Source organism: Barbus barbus, assembly GCF_936440315.1.
Source record: "Barbus barbus genome assembly, chromosome: 29".
In the NCBI taxonomy this organism is placed as follows: Eukaryota; Metazoa; Chordata; class Actinopteri; order Cypriniformes; family Cyprinidae; genus Barbus; species Barbus barbus.
The window spans coordinates 15,982,730-16,000,562 of NC_136757.1; the positions used below are offsets into that span (position 1 = coordinate 15,982,730).

At 37.8% G+C, this 17,833-nt stretch overlaps 1 protein-coding gene across 4 annotated transcripts in view; it reads right to left on the reverse strand.

Annotated features, from left to right (window-relative positions):
- The window catches only part of LOC306849425 (rho-related GTP-binding protein RhoA-D-like), a 21,264-nt gene extending 3,735 nt beyond the window's left edge, over positions 1-17,529 (reverse strand). Inside the window, exons 1-5 of one of the 4 annotated variants that reach the window (XM_079384430.1) lie at positions 17,238-17,370; positions 11,233-11,334; positions 10,926-11,020; positions 694-851; positions 236-356 (exon numbers count right to left, since the gene is read on the reverse strand). In XM_079384430.1, coding sequence (XP_079240556.1) covers positions 236-356; positions 694-849 — 277 coding nt within the window. In that variant the 5' untranslated portion in view covers positions 850-851; positions 10,926-11,020; positions 11,233-11,334; positions 17,238-17,370. Of the gene's footprint in view, positions 1-235; positions 357-693; positions 852-10,925; positions 11,021-11,232; positions 11,335-14,772; positions 14,821-17,237 lie in introns of those variants that run through there. The other 3 variants (XM_079384428.1, XM_079384429.1, XM_079384431.1) reach the window with 3 other exon arrangements.
- Positions 17,530-17,833: the final 304 nt, after the last annotated feature.

Sequence of the window (17,833 nt, forward strand, 5' to 3'; positions counted from 1 at the left end):
AAAAATGTTGAGCAAGGACACTTTTTTTTTTTTTTTACCAGAATTCTTAAATGAACAAAGTTCAAAAGAACAGCATTTTGAAATTAAATTTAGAACATTAAAATAAATATAATGCCTCCTTCTTGAATAAAAGTGTTAATTTTGTTCCAAAAAACAAAACAAAAACAAAAACGTAAAAATAAATTTCTTACTGACTCCAAACTTTTGAATGATGTGTATGCGTGTAGTTAAGTACCTAAACTATCTGGACTATCTATAGAGAAGCACATCAGAATAACATCTGTGTCTGGATACGACAATGGCCTCAACCGATCATAGTCTTCCTGACCAGCTGTATCCCATAGAGCCAACTCCACCTGAGAGAGAGAGATGCAGATACTTCAGTATTGTTTGTCAGCTGAAGGTATGAACTGAACTTTGAGTGGCCTGAATGTCGATGTCATTTGCCATAAATATAAAAACCTATTTATAAACCTGAGGCTATTTAAAGAAAAACTGCAGACTACACTTGCCTTCTCTCATAATATTATATCCAAGCATGTCTGTTCAAGATTTTGAAATTGGGGTTAAAAATATGACAGGCTGCAGTAACACCCTATTTCCCTCTCTCAAGCAAACATACACATTCTCAGCGCTTATATTCACAAAACGAGGAAGAATGACTTTGTACAAGACTATTTCAGGATAACTGACCTGTTTTCCGTCCACCTCTATGTCAGCGATGTAGTTTTCGAACACTGTGGGCACGTAGACCTCGGGGAACTGATCTTTACTGAACACAATCAGCAAGCAGGTTTTCCCACAGGCTCCATCTCCCACAATCACCAGCTTCTTACGGATAGCTGCCATCACTACAAAAAGCAAGAGAGGTAGAGATTTTATCATAAGAAATGGTTAAATAAGAAAAAAAATTTGAGGGGATATGTTATATTTGATGACAATAATGACTGGCTGTATGTCACTTATTATATAACTATTTAACAAATAAACAATTCAATTGTATATATTAGTTTACATGAATAAGTGGAATTGTATACATTAGCTTAAACTGTATATTACCTTAAATTAATAAATAAATTGTATATTAGCTATGAAAGATAGTCCATTACAAAAACTGTAGCAAAAAAGATGCCATTAATGGTGAAGTATACAGTTTATCAGAGAATCTAAACATTTAACAAATCAAAATAATCATTCCAGAGAGCCACAAAATACACCCTAATAAGTGTCATAACAGTTCATTTCACATGAATGAACCCCTGCGGTTTGAGAGACACAACACAATAGAGTGTAGCAGAAACTGTTCCGAGATCAATCCTGCATTTATGCAGAATCAGGAGGCCAAAATGCTGATCAAGGACCTAACTGACCCAAAAAATGAACATCACACTGGAATGAAATGAGCACATTTTGTTCTAGGCCTTATTTGGGAGCGGTTTTTGCATCCACACAGACAGAAACAAAGTCAGAGCATGAAAAGCATGGAAAAATACAGTAAGAGAAAGAAGGAGACTTTCCTGCCCCACCCTTTTCCTCCCTTTCCCGCATTTTGGAGGAAAAATAAGGATACTATGGCCCAAAAACGTCAGCCAAAGAACATACACAGCCAGACATTTTTCTTTAAATAGTGCCAATCCAGCCAGCTGTCCGCATTTAAGCAGGACATACACATATAGAGCAGCAGTGCTGCCATACAGTAGCCCAATTAACGGTACATGAGTTTGGCTTCTGTGAGTGACAGAAATCTATAGTAATACATTTAAAACATAAGTTGACATTTACCACAACACACCAGTCCAGCAGAAAGCACAAAAACTATTTGTTTGGCCTTGAATCACAGTAATACCACAGTTGTGTTATACCACAGTTTGGTAATACCATGTTTTTTGACATGTTGTTTCATAATATTTAATAATAATAATAATGTGGTATTACTATTAAATATCATTTTGGACACGTGCCATGGCAATACCAATTTATTGTGCTTTTGTATATAGTATTCTCTGAACTACCTTATGGTACAATGTATAAAAATGCCTACCGTAGAGTATATCAAAGTACTAAGATATTAGCATAAACTACTGTTCAAAAGTTTGGGGTCAGTTAAGTTTTAAATTGTAATAATACTTCACTATATTACAGTTTTATTGTATTTTTGATAAAATAAATCCTGCCTTGATGAGCATATCTTTCAAACTTTTGAAATTACCTTTAAAGTAAAGTAAAATAAAATAAGTCTTTACTTCAGTGTGTGTGTAAAGGGATGCACAAATTAATGAATGACTCAACATTTCATAAATGTGGTTTCAAACTCTAGCTTCATAATGACACATTTGGATTGGATGGTCACAGGAAGTTGACAGCGGAGCCTGAAACGGGCAGCATACTCACACATTGAACTTCAAAAATCACAGGACATGTTCTGAGAGAGAGAGAGAAAAGAACCGAAACGGGTCAGTGCTATTCTTGAACGCACGTCCCTGGAGAAAGAAATGTGTTCTTGGTGACGGAAGCCTGATTTCTCACATGCACACACATTCATCTCTGCTGCCATTATCTCACAAGCCCTTCAAACACACCCAGTTCTGCCCACACTTCAACACAAGTGGCTTTTTGAAACAGTTCAGACGAACTAAAAAAATTTACAAAACTGACGTTAATTCACTGAAAATGAAAAAAACTAATCATAATTCATTTTTGAGGAGATACAGAAATCTGTAATATGTCATACTGGGAATTTCCCACAGTGCTTGCTCTGGGAATGCTGTCCCGTCTCTGAGGGCATTTCCTCAGCCTCTGGTGGCAGGATTAGAAGGAGCTCACTTCCTGTTCACACACAGGCTACAAAAAACTATTATATCTTTTAAATGAAAAATATTGCAGCCCTCATAAATCGCACATCTGCATCTGAGAGTAAAGTACTGTTAAACCAAAGCCTTTTTAATATTATTTTTATATAAAGTATTTAGTAATAACTTGAATTAGCTTAGTTTAATAAAAAAAAAAAAAAAAAAAAAAAAAAAAAAAATTCTTATTTTTTTCAATTTCAGTTTTAGTAATTTTGGTAGTTCAGCTTAAATATATTCTATTTCAGTTAGTTTTTTTATATTCTATTATTTATTATTTCAGCTTTATTTTAATAAATGTCAACTATTTTTAAAAGTTTTATTTAGTTAACAATAACCACTGAACTGGAGCAGAAGATAAAGTGAAATCTGACAGGTTCAAGTCAGTTCACTGACTTAAGTTCTCTTAGTTAAGAACATTGGTTGGAGCTCTTCTAAAAGTGCATTCGATGTGGGGAAGTCGTGGTCTAATGGTTAGAGAGTCGGACTTGTAATCCAAAGGTTGCGGGTTTGAGTCCCCGGCCGGCAGGGATTGTAGGTGGGGGGAGTGAATGTCCAGCGCTCTCTCCACTCTCAATACCACGACTGAGGTGCCCTTGAGCAAGGCACCGAACCCCCAACTGCTCCCTGGGCGCTGCAGCATAAAATGGCTGCCCACTGCTCCGGGTGTGTGTTCACGGTGTGTGTGTGTTCACTGCTGTGTGTGTGCGCACGTTGGATGGGTTAAATGCAGAGCACGAATTCCGAGTATGGGTCACCATACTTGGCTGAATGTCACTTCACTTCAGATAGAATAATTTAACTTTAAAACGTACAAAATATTTTTTTTCAGATAGATTGAGTCGTGAGATTTTGATATCTTTACATCCCTACATCAAACACAATCATAGTCAAAATGATTAGCTGAGTCTATCACTACAGGTAAGCAAGGATGTAGATTGTTTGAGCAATAGATAGACATTCGGTTATAATCCGACAGGTCAACTAGTCTTTCTGACAACCCAACGACTAGTCAGTTATGAAAATGTGTCGTTCTGCACAACCCTAACATCCAGAATCAAAGACTAGTTGAGTCAAGCACTGGACTGAATCAGCATGAGTTAATCTCAGTGCTTCTGCTTCAAAGATTTCCATAAGTGATCATGGGATAATTGAGTCCAGTCCATCACGACAGCCTTCTTCCCTCCAAACCCACCATAGAAATGGCACACACACTAAATGGGGCCCAGGAGAGCGTTTCAGGGGTGTGTTGTGGACGAGCAGACTTTCAACTGACCTTGAGCCACAGGAGCTGTGGACTGATGGGTCTGTAATACGGCTGGGCAGCATATTGAATATTCATGATAGATGTGTGACAATTTGGCTGGTGATATCAAATTAAGCATGCCGTGAACTTCTAATGTGCTTTTAATTTGGCCATTAAGCTTCCTAAAGTCCATGTGTCAATAAACTAGTTTCTAGTTCCCTCTTTGTACCACGGGAATGCAAGCGTTGTTTTAAATGGAGGTGGTAAATTTCACTCAATCATTATCAGAAATCAAAAATTGTCAATCATTTCAGCGAGTCAGTTCAAACAGGTGGTTTAGGTGAGAAAGATTTTTTGATGTTTTTAAAAGAATTATGTTATGCTCAACAAGGCTGCATTTACTTAGTATTTATATTATCAGAAAATAATTGCTATTCTCCATATATATATATATATATATATATATATATATATATATATATAGAAATGGAACCAGCACATACATTATACACATACATACACACTCATGGCCAAAAATATCAGCACCCTTGGTAAATATGATCAAAGAAAGCTGTGAAAATTAATCTGCATTGTTAATCCTTTTGATCTTTTATTAAATAAAAATCTAACCTTTCATTGGATAAGAAGAATTTAAAATGGGGGGGGAAATATCATTATGAAATAAATGCTTTTATCTAATACACATTGGCCACAATTAAGGGCACCCTATTATTCAATACTTTTTTTCAGCTCTAAATGTTCTCCTATAATGCCTGATGAGGTTAGAGAACACCTGACAAGAGATCAGAGACCATTCCTTCATCCAGAATCACTCCAGACCCTTTAGATTCACAGCTCCTTCTTCTCTTCAGTTCTCCCCACTTCTACAGGGTTCAGGTCACAGGACTGGAATGGCCATAGCAGAAGCTTGGTTCTGTGCTCAGTGACCCACTTTTGTGTTGTTTTTGAGGTTTGTGTTTGAATTATTGTACGGTTGGAAGATCCAAAATTGGCCCATTATAAGATTTCTAACAGTCACTTAGTCAACTTATTGATTTTTTATCTGTTGGTATTTAATAGAATCCACGATGCCATGTGTCTAAACAAGATGTCCAGGACCTCCAGCAGAAATATAGGCCCACAACATAAAAAAATACAGCAGTATATTTCATTGTACACATGGTACTTTTTATCCCTCTGTTCACCAAACCCATCTTGAGTGTTTGCTGCTAAAAAGCTCATTTTTTAGTTTCATCTGACTATAGAAGCCAGTCCCATTTGATGTTCCAGTCGTGTCTGATAACTGAACATGCTGGAGTTTGTTTTTGGATAAGCTAGGATAATTTTTCTTGAAACCCTCCCAAACAACATGTGATGTAGGGACTGTTTGACGATTTTTTTTTTTTAAGGTTTTCTGACCCTGAGACTCGATCTATTTTCTGCAATTCTCCAGCTGTGGTCCTTGGAGAGTCTTTAGCCACTCAAACTCTCCTTCTCACCGTGCATTAGGACGATATAGACACACGTCCTCTTCCAGGCAGATTCATAACATTTTATGTTGATAGGAAATTCTTAATTATTGCCCTGATGGTAGAAAATGTCAATTTTCACTGCTCTAGCTATTTTCTTAAATCCACTTCACTAATTTTTAAAGCTCAATTATCTTTTACTGCACATCAGAAATATATTCTTTGGTTTTTCTCATAGTGATGGATGATTAAGGGAATTTGGGCTTTGTTGTCCCTCCTATTTATATTTCTGTGAAACAGGAAGCAATGGCTGGATATTTTCATGTTCATAATCACCCTGGAGTGCTCAAAATTGTGAATATGAATGGGAATATACTTCAGAGATATTTTAATCATAAGAATTTCTAAGAATGATATTTCCCCCCATTTAAAATTCTTATCCAATGAAAGGTTAGATTTTTGTGAATTTTTTAAATAAAGATCAAAATGATTAACAATGCAGATTAATTTTCACAGCCTTCTTTGATCATATTTACCAAGGGTGCCAATATTTTTGGCCATAACTGTATATATACACATATATATGGGGAAGTTGTGGCCTAATGGATAGAGAGTTGGACTTGTAACGGAGGTCGTGGGTTCGAGTCTCAGGTCCGGCAGGGATTGTAGGTGTGGGGAGTGAATAACCAACACTCCCTCCACCCTCAATACCACGACTGAGGCGAGACCCTTGAGCAAGGCACCAAAACCCCCAACTGCTCCCCGGGCGCCGCAGCATTGGCTGCCCACTGCTCCGGGTGTATGTTCACTACTGTGTGTACTGTTGGCTGGGTTAAATGCAGAGCACAAATTCCAAGTATGGGTCACCATACTTGGCCACACACCCCTTCCCTTCCCTTCCTTCCTAAACACACACACACACAGTGAATATACTGTATATAGACATGCACACACATATACAAGAATCGGCTAAAAACACATCTCTTCCATTTTTATTTGACCCTCTAACTCTAGCATTCTCTATTCTAAATCTATTCTTAAAAAAAAAAAAAAAAGATTTTGCTCATCCCTGTTTACTAGGGATGAGCAAAATGACTTTTACCGTTTAGACTTGCACTATTCCTTTACTAACTGCTTGTTCTCTTTCAAGCATACGTTTCGGTGTCTCACTATGGGATACGCCCCTTCCATGTATTGCTCAGAAGCCCTATTACATTACGCCCAATTGGCTGGCAGACGTGATGTTGTGTCTGGGAGTGGCCTCCCCACCACTCAGTATAAAGGGAGCGACACAACGTCACTACAACATTCAAAAACCTTCACACCAGAAGCCTTCACTATGAAGAGCCTTCGTCGCAGGCTAGCACGCCAAGCTAGCCTGTCAGGCCACGATCCCCTCATGTCACCTAGCCCCGTTCCAGCTGCCACTCCGCAGGTATCCATCCCTGTAGAGCTGCCCACCACGGCAGCTTTATCATGGGGTGAACAGCTTGACGTTTTCGTCCCTCTGCCCAGTGTGTTCAGCACAGACTAGGAAGACACCGCACTTGATTGAGGAAGAGGGACAATTGGACTTTCTTCTCTCTGAAGAAGAGGAAGATCCTCCCCCCTGCGCACACGGCACAACCCCTCACCGTGGCGGGATTCACGGAAGATGCGGACGGGGCACCATCCCCGCTGCTCAGTGGATCTGCAAGATGTGTGCAAACGCGCTGCAGAGAAACTAAACATTCCGTGGCCGACCGTGGTAGCAGAGACTTCAAAGTCTCGCTACGAGGATAAGAGAAGAGAGGATAATATTTTCTTTCAGAAATATTCTGATTATTCTAATATTCTGATAAGTAAAATTACTTCTTGTTATGCACAACACCAGCTGTTTGGTTTAAAATGAAATAAATATATATATATATACAGTGGTGTGAAAAAGTGTTGGCCCACTTCCTGATTTTTTTTATTCACACTTTGATGTTTCAGATCAAACTAATTTAAATATTAAATCAAATATAACACAAGTAAACACAACATGCAGTTTTTTTATTATGAAGGGAAAACACAATACAAACCCACATGGCCCAGTGTGAAAAAGTGCTTGCCCCCTAAACCTAATAACTGGTCGGGCCACCCTTAGCAGCAACAACTGCAATCAAGCGTTTGCGATAACTTGCAATGAGTCTGTTACAGCACTGTGGAGGAATTTTGGCCCACTCATCTTGGCAGAATTGTTGCAATTCAGCCACATTGGAGGGTTTTCGAGCATGAACTGCCTTTTTAAGGTCATGCCACAGCATCTCAATAGGATTCAGGTCAGGACTTTGACTAGGCCACTCCAAAGTCTTCATTTTGTTTTTCTTCAGCCATTCAGAGGTGGATGTGCTGGTGTGTTTTGCATCATTGTCCTGCTGCAGAACCCAAGTTCGCTTCAGCTTGAAGTCACGAATAGATGGCCAGACATGGTCCTTCAGGATTTTTTGGTAGACAGCTGAATTCATGGTTCCATTTATCACAGCAAGTCTTCCAGGTCCTGAAGCAGCAAAACAGCCCCAGACCATCACACTACCACCACCATATTTTACTGTTGGTATGATGTTCTTTTTCTGAAATGCTGTGTTACTTTTACGCCAGATGTAATGGGACACACACCCTCCAAAAAGTTAAACTTTTGTCTCGTCAGTCCACAGAGTATTTTCCCAAAAGTCTTGACGATCATCAAGATGTTTTCTGGCAAAACAGAGACGAGCCTTTATGTTATTTTTGCTCAGCAGCGGGTTTTAAACACTTTTTCACACAGGGCCATGTGGGTTTGGATTTTGTTTTCCCTTCATTTAAAAACAGCATGTTGTGTTTACTTGTGTTATCTTTGATATTTAAATTTGTTTGATGATCTGAAACATTAGTGTGACAAACATGCAAAAAAAAAAACAAAAAAAAAGGAAAAAAAAAAGAGAAATATCAGGAAGGGGGCCAACACTTTCACACCACTGTGTGTGTGTATATATATATATATATATATATATATATATATATATATATATATATATTTATATTAGGGGTGGGACAATAAATGCGTGGAAATCACGGCCATTTCTTTCCAAAGCACTCTGAGCAACCATGAACCACGTTCTCTATGAAGATGGTGAAACACGAGGAACCGAAGGATAAACAGATTTCCAGCCACTGCATTAGCTCTTCTGCTATATTATTTATGTTTATGGAGATAACTGCCTGGAAGTGCCAGAACAGCTATCAGCATGGACCCCGATCATGTTATTATTGCAAGTTGATAAGCAGTTAAATGTGTTGGTTTACACAGAGAAAAATGTAAGCTTTTAAGAAGTCCAAGAATAAAATGATTAATTTACTTATGTTAAAATTGATTTACAGAACTTTTTTTTGCTGTTTTCTAACAGTTTGTACTTGAATAAAGAAAGAAAACTTGCACTTAACTTTTTCACAGGCATTTTGTTTTCATAGTTAGACCGATATCGTGATGTACCATTATATGATTGTCTAGCAATATATCAATTATCGCAGAATCGCTGTATCGTGACTTTATGGTTATCGTGAGCCATGTATCGTGATTATATCGTATCGTGAGGTACCCTGCGATTCCTGACTGCAATAAAACACTGCAACGTTTGAACCAAGTAACTCTCGTTCTGTCTCTACCTAGCACACACAAAGACCTCAGACAGGTTGGGTACATGAGGAAATTAAATGGTGCTGAGTGATGCCCTCTGGCCTGGTTCCTGAAACGGGTGATGTGAGCACTGGTGAGGGTGTGTCTGGAGGATGATGTGAATATATGATGCCTGCAGTGGGAGCCGCAGCACTCAGAGCTCTGTGAAACATGCGTCTAAGCCTCACGGGCAAGCTGTAAAAACCCTCTGCAGCACTCAGCCTCTGCCTGAAGCTCAAACCAACTACTCGCACAATGACCCTGTTTACTAGGGATGAGCAAAATGACTTTTCAAAACTGAAAAGTTGGGTCAGCAGTCTGACCTGTAAGGCCTGTATATAGGGCTGTTATGATATGATTTTTCACAATACGATTATTGTGGCCTAAATAATTCACGATATTGACATTATTGCGATTTCTATAGAAATTTTTAAAAAATATAAATGGCATCAGCCAAATTCATATTTAACTGTTTATTGTATTTCTTTATTTAAGCAACGAATCACACTCAAAATATGGCAGAGAGAGAAAGGTGACTAACAAAAGTGTACACACAATTTACAGCCAACTTTTTCTGTAGAGTCTCTCACTTTCGCCTGTCATCTCCTCTGAAATTATTTTGTGTGGTATAGGTATTGTGTGGCTACACATTGCATCACTATACACAGCCTTAATTTTTCCATTTTATAACAGGTGTTAACTAGCAATAATGTGCAATTCCACCATCTACGGTGTTAAAATGTGTTACCCAGATACTGGTGCTGGATTGTGATGTGTGTAGCATTAACATCAGATCAAGATTTATTTTTTTAAATATCATGATTATCGTTAATCGGTATACTGGGACACCTCTAGACCTGTAATTAAGGCCCCTTCACACAAAAGAAGAAATAATGCTAACTATATTAGCATCCATATAACATTCTGTTTATTATAAGTAAATGCTGCAGTTTTGTCATAACTACTGCTTTAAATGCTCCGGTTCTTTTAAGGTCTGGTGGATTCTGATTGATTCCAGCGTTATCATTCCTCTGTGTCATTATCATTCTTGTGGTGTGGACTAGCCTATATTATTGGATAACAAGTGTACCTAGTAATAACACGCGCCTCGGATACATTGTGATCAGAAATTGATGTTAAAGATGCACTACAGAGGTTTTTGCAGGGTAAAAATTTAAGTATCGAATATCTAAAAAACAAATAAATTAGAACAATGCTCAGAATTATTCTTTAATGTGCAACCTACTAGATGCAAACAGGGTCAGACTCAAAATTAACCTTGATGTAACAACTGACCTGAACTATTATTTTCAGCAGGAATCTCACTGATCTGTATGCATCTGAGGAAATTTCACTCAGTATGAACAGGTAAAGAAGATCAATCTCTCTCGCCAGGAAATCTGACTAGAACTTAAATATACTCAAACCCGCTGGAGCACATTAGAAATATTTAATGGGCTATAAGTATTTAATAAGGTTGTAAGCGCCCAAGTCTAATACTTTAAGCAGCTGAGGGATGCTGGACGGTGCTTGTAAATGGACGCGCATGCTTGAATTACTATTAACTCGAATGTCCACACAAGAGTTTAAAATACTTATTGTTGTAGATTTATTTTACCGCTACTGGTCTTCATTTCCATGTAGCCAAGAATCCAAACAAACAGTCAATAAATCCACCAGTCATTCACCTTTACAGCGTGGTACAAAGAGCCTAGCGTAGCGGTCAGAAACCTGTGTGCACCTTCCCTCCAGCAACACCTGTTACCTGAACGAAGGTTCCCACCTATATTTTGTGAACAATCACAAACAGTGGAGCACACACTTCACAGTTTAATATATAAAATACACACAATTTAAAATGCAGTCAAAACTAAATTTAACCAGGAGGACTTTAGAAAGCATCTACTGATTTGTGTCCTCAATCTTGTGAGAAGGTCAACCTCTACCAAAAACTCATTGACTCCACATTTCTTATCTTTGTCTTACTCCTCTTACTTTTTGATTGAACCACCAAAACACTTTCAGATAAGGCGTATCTCTTGCTGTGTTTTTCCTAGTAGGTGATGGTCTGAATCAGCAAACACAGCCACTGTCGATCTGGCAAAACAGCATCATAATTTTATAAGTAAAACATATTGCCAAGTTTGGTTATATAAACATTGCAGCAAGATCCATGGGAGAATATCTAGAAGAAAAAAAAAAAAAAGAGAATCCTTCAGTTTGTATTGAGTGTGTGATTATTATTTCCCTTCATAACCTAAAATATGCATCACATCATCATAAAGAAGCTTCTAGAGTCCTAAAAGTCTTAATAGTGATAACACCTGCATAAATACACAGTGTAACTGTACACCCCTATGTGCCAATACACTGAACACACAGCAAGACTAGAGAATATGTCTGGAACTGTGGGCAGGGACAGTTAAAACTTCTGTAATAATTTACACACTTTCATGTTGTTACAAACCTGTGGATGTTTTTTTTTTTTTTTTTTTTTCCGAGGAACAAAGATGATGATATTTTGAAGAATGTCTTAAGTGTTTTGGTCCATAAAATGAAAGTCAGTGCTGTTTTAGATTCTGTTGACATCCGTTGTATTGGCAAAAATATAAAATCACTTCAAAATATATTCTTGTGTGTTCCACAGAAGTCACACAGGTTTGGAATAACATTAGGGCTATCCCTTTATTAAACAAAAACCTTAGTAATAGTTCACAGCGACTTACAGAAGGTGTAAACACACAGCTAGTCAAACACAAATAGCTCATGCCCTGTTGTTTTCACTGCTGGGTCTAATAATTAAAAGATGCTCATCTCAGAGCACAAATTGATTAGTTTATTAATGCTGATCTAGGATTATTCTTAATTCTTTAATCCAACTTTGACTCAAAGCTGAAAACAGATGAGAGCTGTCCTCAGGTAAATGTACGAAGGCTGTTGGGTGTCTGGATTGTGTGGAATCTGCACTCATGCTGGGCAGGTTAAGAATGTTTCAGTTTAACCATAGACCTTAACTTGAGAATGTGTGTGTGCGCGCGCGGGGGGGTGGGTTGCGTTTAGATTTTAAATTATTTCTCAATTTTTTTTTTTGTTATAATACTTTCTCATATCAAAGTAAGCCATCCATATAATAATATCCCCAAAAGTGTGGTTCTTCAGTGGTGTTTGTCAATGGTTGTGCTTTAACCTCTTCCACTCTGCGGACCCGCGGGCGGGTCCAAAATGACGTAATCAAAGTCTGCCTTTAATTTTTAAAGGTCTGTCTGGACCAATAACCCCATATGTGGTACCATTTGAAAGCTTAGAATGTCTATTTTATGCAGATATGCATCACTTTGATATTTATTTTACGGTAACAAAGTTATTTACACGTAAATTACACTGTGTGGAATGGTACGATTTCAGACAGTTTAAGGTTTTCAAAGATTAACAATTAAAATACAACAAATAATTTAAAATGAAGACAAATTATTAAGTCTGACAAAAATTGAATGTAAAGTGCATGTCAGTCATCAGTAAATCGCAATACACCCATACACAACAAATCAACAATGACCCCACATTAGCCAAAACAAAATCAATATTTAGTCTACCTTCAGCCACAACTATCAATAATTACTCCACACCAGCAACAACAATCACTAATTACCCTACACCCGTCAATGTGTTTAACACTTTTTCTTCTTATCGCCTGTATGAGATGCGATGTGACACAATATGCGTGTTTGTGTGGAAAGCCAGATGAGGTATTTTACAAACCCCTTGCTGAAGCAAAATTGCGATGACACTTGCTGCAGATTGTCAGATTGCTACAGCAACACTTTTATTACAGGATTCATTGATCCTGAGGGTGACAGCCAATCAACAGCAAACGCCAGACACAAGCACACAACTGCCTCACGCTTCTGTGGAGCAGCAGCGGATCCTCAGATCAGATTCTCCATACAACAGAACAGAGAAGAGCACAGAAGATTAAACTCTAATTTAAAGGCCTCCTGAGGCCTCTCTGATGTTTGGCTTCCTTATCACACTGAGAGAGGAAGCACTTCCAGTGTATCACACACATCAAGGCGGGAAATCAGAAACAAATACAGCACAACTTTAAAGTTCTTCTGCTTAAGTTTAATAGAATAGATTAATATCAGACAGTTGTAAATAATGACTGCGCATTTCTAAGCGGCGAGTGGGTCTCTGATTTCAGCTTCCAAAGAAAGAAAGAAAAGCCGCAGCCTAGCAAAACAGAATGGACAGCTTTCTCCAAACTAAAAGGACAGAAAAAGCAGAAGGGTCTGACCTAGTTTAATGTTTGTTCTTGTTCCTAGAGAGAGGGGGAGTTGGAGAGGAGAAAAATAGGGTGTCCTAATTAAAGACCGTCCTCTCTTCCTCCTCTCCTCTACTCTTTTTTTCCCTCTCTCACACACGATCAGGTTGCCATCAGTGAGTAAATGGACTGTAGCCCAGAGGGCTAAGACTGACGTGAAAACAGCTTTCCATGGACAATCACTCAAAATCAATGGCATTGCACACCAAGAACTGATCTTTAAGCAGTCAGAAAGTGAGTGAAAAGTAGCAGCCACTAGTTTGGACATGTCCTCTTCTCTACATTTTTACAGTGTGGTCACAATTCTGAATACTCCTATTTCCAGCAGAAAGAATCTGCTTTCCTTTTCCAGCAGAATGACACATGGGAATCCAGCTGTATTAATGCTGACCTTTGGGAGATCAAGGGTTTTTAACCTTATTCAGGTCAAGGACCATTGGTGGTTAAAGAGACAGAGCAAGGAATCCAAAGAGGGACGGGATGGAAAACAGCCATGAGCTGGGAGTGCAACTGCGCTCCCACTTTTGCATTACATATCTTGTATAATGCATTATATTTGCACACTACCTTTCAAAACTTTGGAGTTGGTAAAATAAATGTTTTTGATTTTCTGAAGTTCATTAAAGCTGCATTTATTTGAACAAAAGTAAAAAAAAAAATCTCAACATAATATAAACTAACTTATGTGTGTGTGTGTATATATATATATATATATATATATATATATATATATATATATATATATATATATATATATATATATATATTATTCCTCATGGCAAAGCTGAATTTTCAGCAGCAATTATTCCAGTTTTCAGTGTCACATGATCCTTCAAAAATCATTCTAATCTGCTGATTTGGTGCTCAAGCAACATTTATTATCATCATATGATAATGGTTGTGCTTCTTAATATTATTTGTTGAAACCATAAAACATTTTTATATGATTCTTTGATCAATTTAAAAGAACAACATTTATTAACAGATTTTTTTAATAATAAATGTCATTGTCAATTTTGATCAATTTAATGTGTCCTTGTTAAATAAAAGTATTAATTTCTTCCTTCCTTCATTCTTTACTCTCTCTCTAATATATATATATATATATATATATATATATATATATATATATATATATATATATATATATATATATATATATATATATATATATATATATATATATATATTTCTTTTTCTTTTTTTGACATTACCTGTGGCTCATGGGAACAAGGCAGACCTCACTTCTAACTTACAAATACCTGGTGGAACAAAATAGATAAGAAGCTCATTAACAATCAATGTTCTTTCTGGTGGATCCAAGGAAGCGTTCCTCTACTTCACAAATGTCTGATACCACAGGAGCAGAAAACAGCCCAGAGGACACAACACAGATGCCCCTCCAGGACATCTACTTGATTTTAGCAAGCAGGAAGCCACCCTTAAAAACATTCTGCTTATGTAAGATAAATGTAAACAAACAAACCTCCCAGTCTGTGTAACGCTTGTAAACACATTTAATAATTAATTTTAAGATAAAACATCAGCTCTGTTTTGATTATTTTGCAATTATTCAGCATGTGCAGTGTTGGCATCACAAATGTTATTTGTGGCTCAGTGCCCACTAATGCACTGAAGGCTACTTCCGAATCAAACCAGTGTGCCTGACTTTGATGCTTGGACAGTAAGCTGAATAATGACCCAGATATCGACCTGCACCTCTCATACACAGAGAGTGGTGTGGCTGCGGGCCCGCATCTGTTGGCAATGCTGAGGTGGCACAGCAGACGCAGCCTTCCTAGTATGACTGTCATACCTCCACATTCTTATCAAGAGAAACTAGGGCTCTTCAGACCCTCCACTCCTTTTCTGCGTCATTTTATCATGCTCACACTCATCAGATTAAAAAAATGTAGATAAGCAGTAAATCATGCTCTTTAAGTGTATACAGTGAATATTCCAGTTCTCAGTAGGCACAAAAAATGCTGTCTAGGTAGGCAGCTCAATACGTTTTGTGTCACAGCTGTTGAGACCTGGAGATGTAAACGTTGACCTAATGTGGTGGTGGTCTTTTTCAGAGAGGCTAGCTCGGAAATTCCTGCTGAAATGTGGCCTCTTCCTTCCCAAACACAGTGATATACAGTCACTGCTTTAAACACAAACACCTGAATCATTCCTGTCTAACAAGTTTTTAAATTAACCATATGATCATTTCACTTTCAGTAGCCTAAAACAGACCATGACCAGCCGTTTTGTCCAAAACACATTTGGGTCAATGCCAAACAAGGAAATCCTGGATTACAGAAAGTCTTTTATATTCGTGATGGTTTCATACATTTTTCAAAAACATTGATTCTGTTTTCGAAAAAATAAATAAACTTAATAGATAGATCAAATGGTGCAACCATCAAGCATGAAGTACTAAAATATTTCAAATGAAACTATTACTTAATTATATTCAATTAAGCTTTCAAACAAAGTAAATAAAATACATATTTTTATATCAATAAGTATTTCATTTAAAATTAAATTTGAAATGCGTAAAAATAAGTGTTTATTTTTTTTTTTATCGTTTTACTACCTATTTATCTTACAACAGAAACAACAATTCTAACTTCTTACTCCAACATTTCTTCTTCTCGAGAAACTACCCAGTTATTTTGTTTATCTTTTGTTTCTTTTTACTTAAATGCTACCAAATCCAAATAATGGACTTTCGTGTCATGTGACATCGACATGGCGGCGTTCATGAGGAGGCGAACAGGGCCTGTTTTATAAAATAATTAAGTTTACCAAATAAGCCAGGTTTATTTAAGTTAAGGCTGACTTATTGTCAGTTGATTTGATTCAAAATAAGCCAGACTAACTGAAATAAGCCTGGCTTATTTGGTAAAATAGTTTTAAGAAACAGGCCCCTGCTCCACATAGAAAAACAAACAAAAAAAAAAACGACCTTTTATTTCTGGAAGATTTAAGTCTTCATCTCATGTAAGTGTACATTTTAATCATATTACTTAAAAGTTGTGTGTAAAACTTTTGCAATTAATAAAAACGTAAGTGCCCATTTAACATTTCCTTTCAAAATGAATGACCATCGCGTCATTGACCCCCCCCCCCCAAAAGTTTGGCATGAATGCGCCTCAGCAGCGCACAAAATATGTGAAACATGAACCCACACTAAAGAGCTGAGAGTTAAGTTTTATTTCTAGGCGCGGTATTTCATCTTCAAGTTTCATTCATGAACACTCATCTATGTGCGTGTTATATTGTAATGTTTGCATTTCTGAACTGAACTACGACCTCGTGGACCTAAACACAACGATGTGTGGTGTTCAACAGGGGTGTTGCATCACACTCCCATGCCAAATCAATCTGAATCTAGTGCTGTGGTCAAAAACAAACACGGTGCTACCGAGCTGCGCGTGAAAACAGGTGGTGACCACCGCGAAACACGCTTTTGCGTCCTAATAGATCACAGTCAGGTCTGTCGATGTGTGTGTTTTCCAGGCTTTTAAAGAAACACGTCAAGTTGTTGATGTTCATTAAAGACGCTTTTCTGAAGCCAACACCTACTTCTTTTCTCCCAGCAGAAGTGTTAAGCCGTGAAAGGGCTCTTGCTTTATCCACGATCTAATCAGAACTAATAACAACCCTCAATGCTTTCAAAATAAACTCTTACCTTCTTATCAAGATGAAGTTTCAGCGCTGAAGGTTTCGTTTTTGCTTGGCGCAGTGTGTGTTCAAGTGTTTGGCTGGCTGTGGAGGAGCGGAGCGCTGCCGTTAGATCCTCCCACCGGCTGCTGGAGTTCTCTTTGCTCGATCGCGATTGGCTCGAAGGGAGGAGCTGCCGGTTACTGCCGCGCCCCCAGCAAGTTAAAACAGAATGACATCATTGGCACGAGCGGCGGCGGCGGGTTGAGGTGTGGGTGCAGTGCGAACGGGACCAGTTGATTGAATTCCAAATGCACCATAAGCAGTTCTGTCTGCTTTCTGAGTGAATCAGTCTTTGAGTCGGATCTTTGTGATAAAGCGATCGATCCAGTTCACAGAACCGGTCTCAATGAATCATTCACGAATCATTCCAATCGTTATTGAAAAATGACTCACCGACTCATTGAAACGAGCTCATTTCAGCAGGTCCGATTCGCATAAGCTGAAAACGTGAAGTTTATGTATGACCGAGTGGAACTGGTTTTATTCATTTTTCAGCCGAATAATATTAACTTCGGCATTGTTTAGCCTACTGTAAATAGCCTACAAGTTATTTTTAAGTCT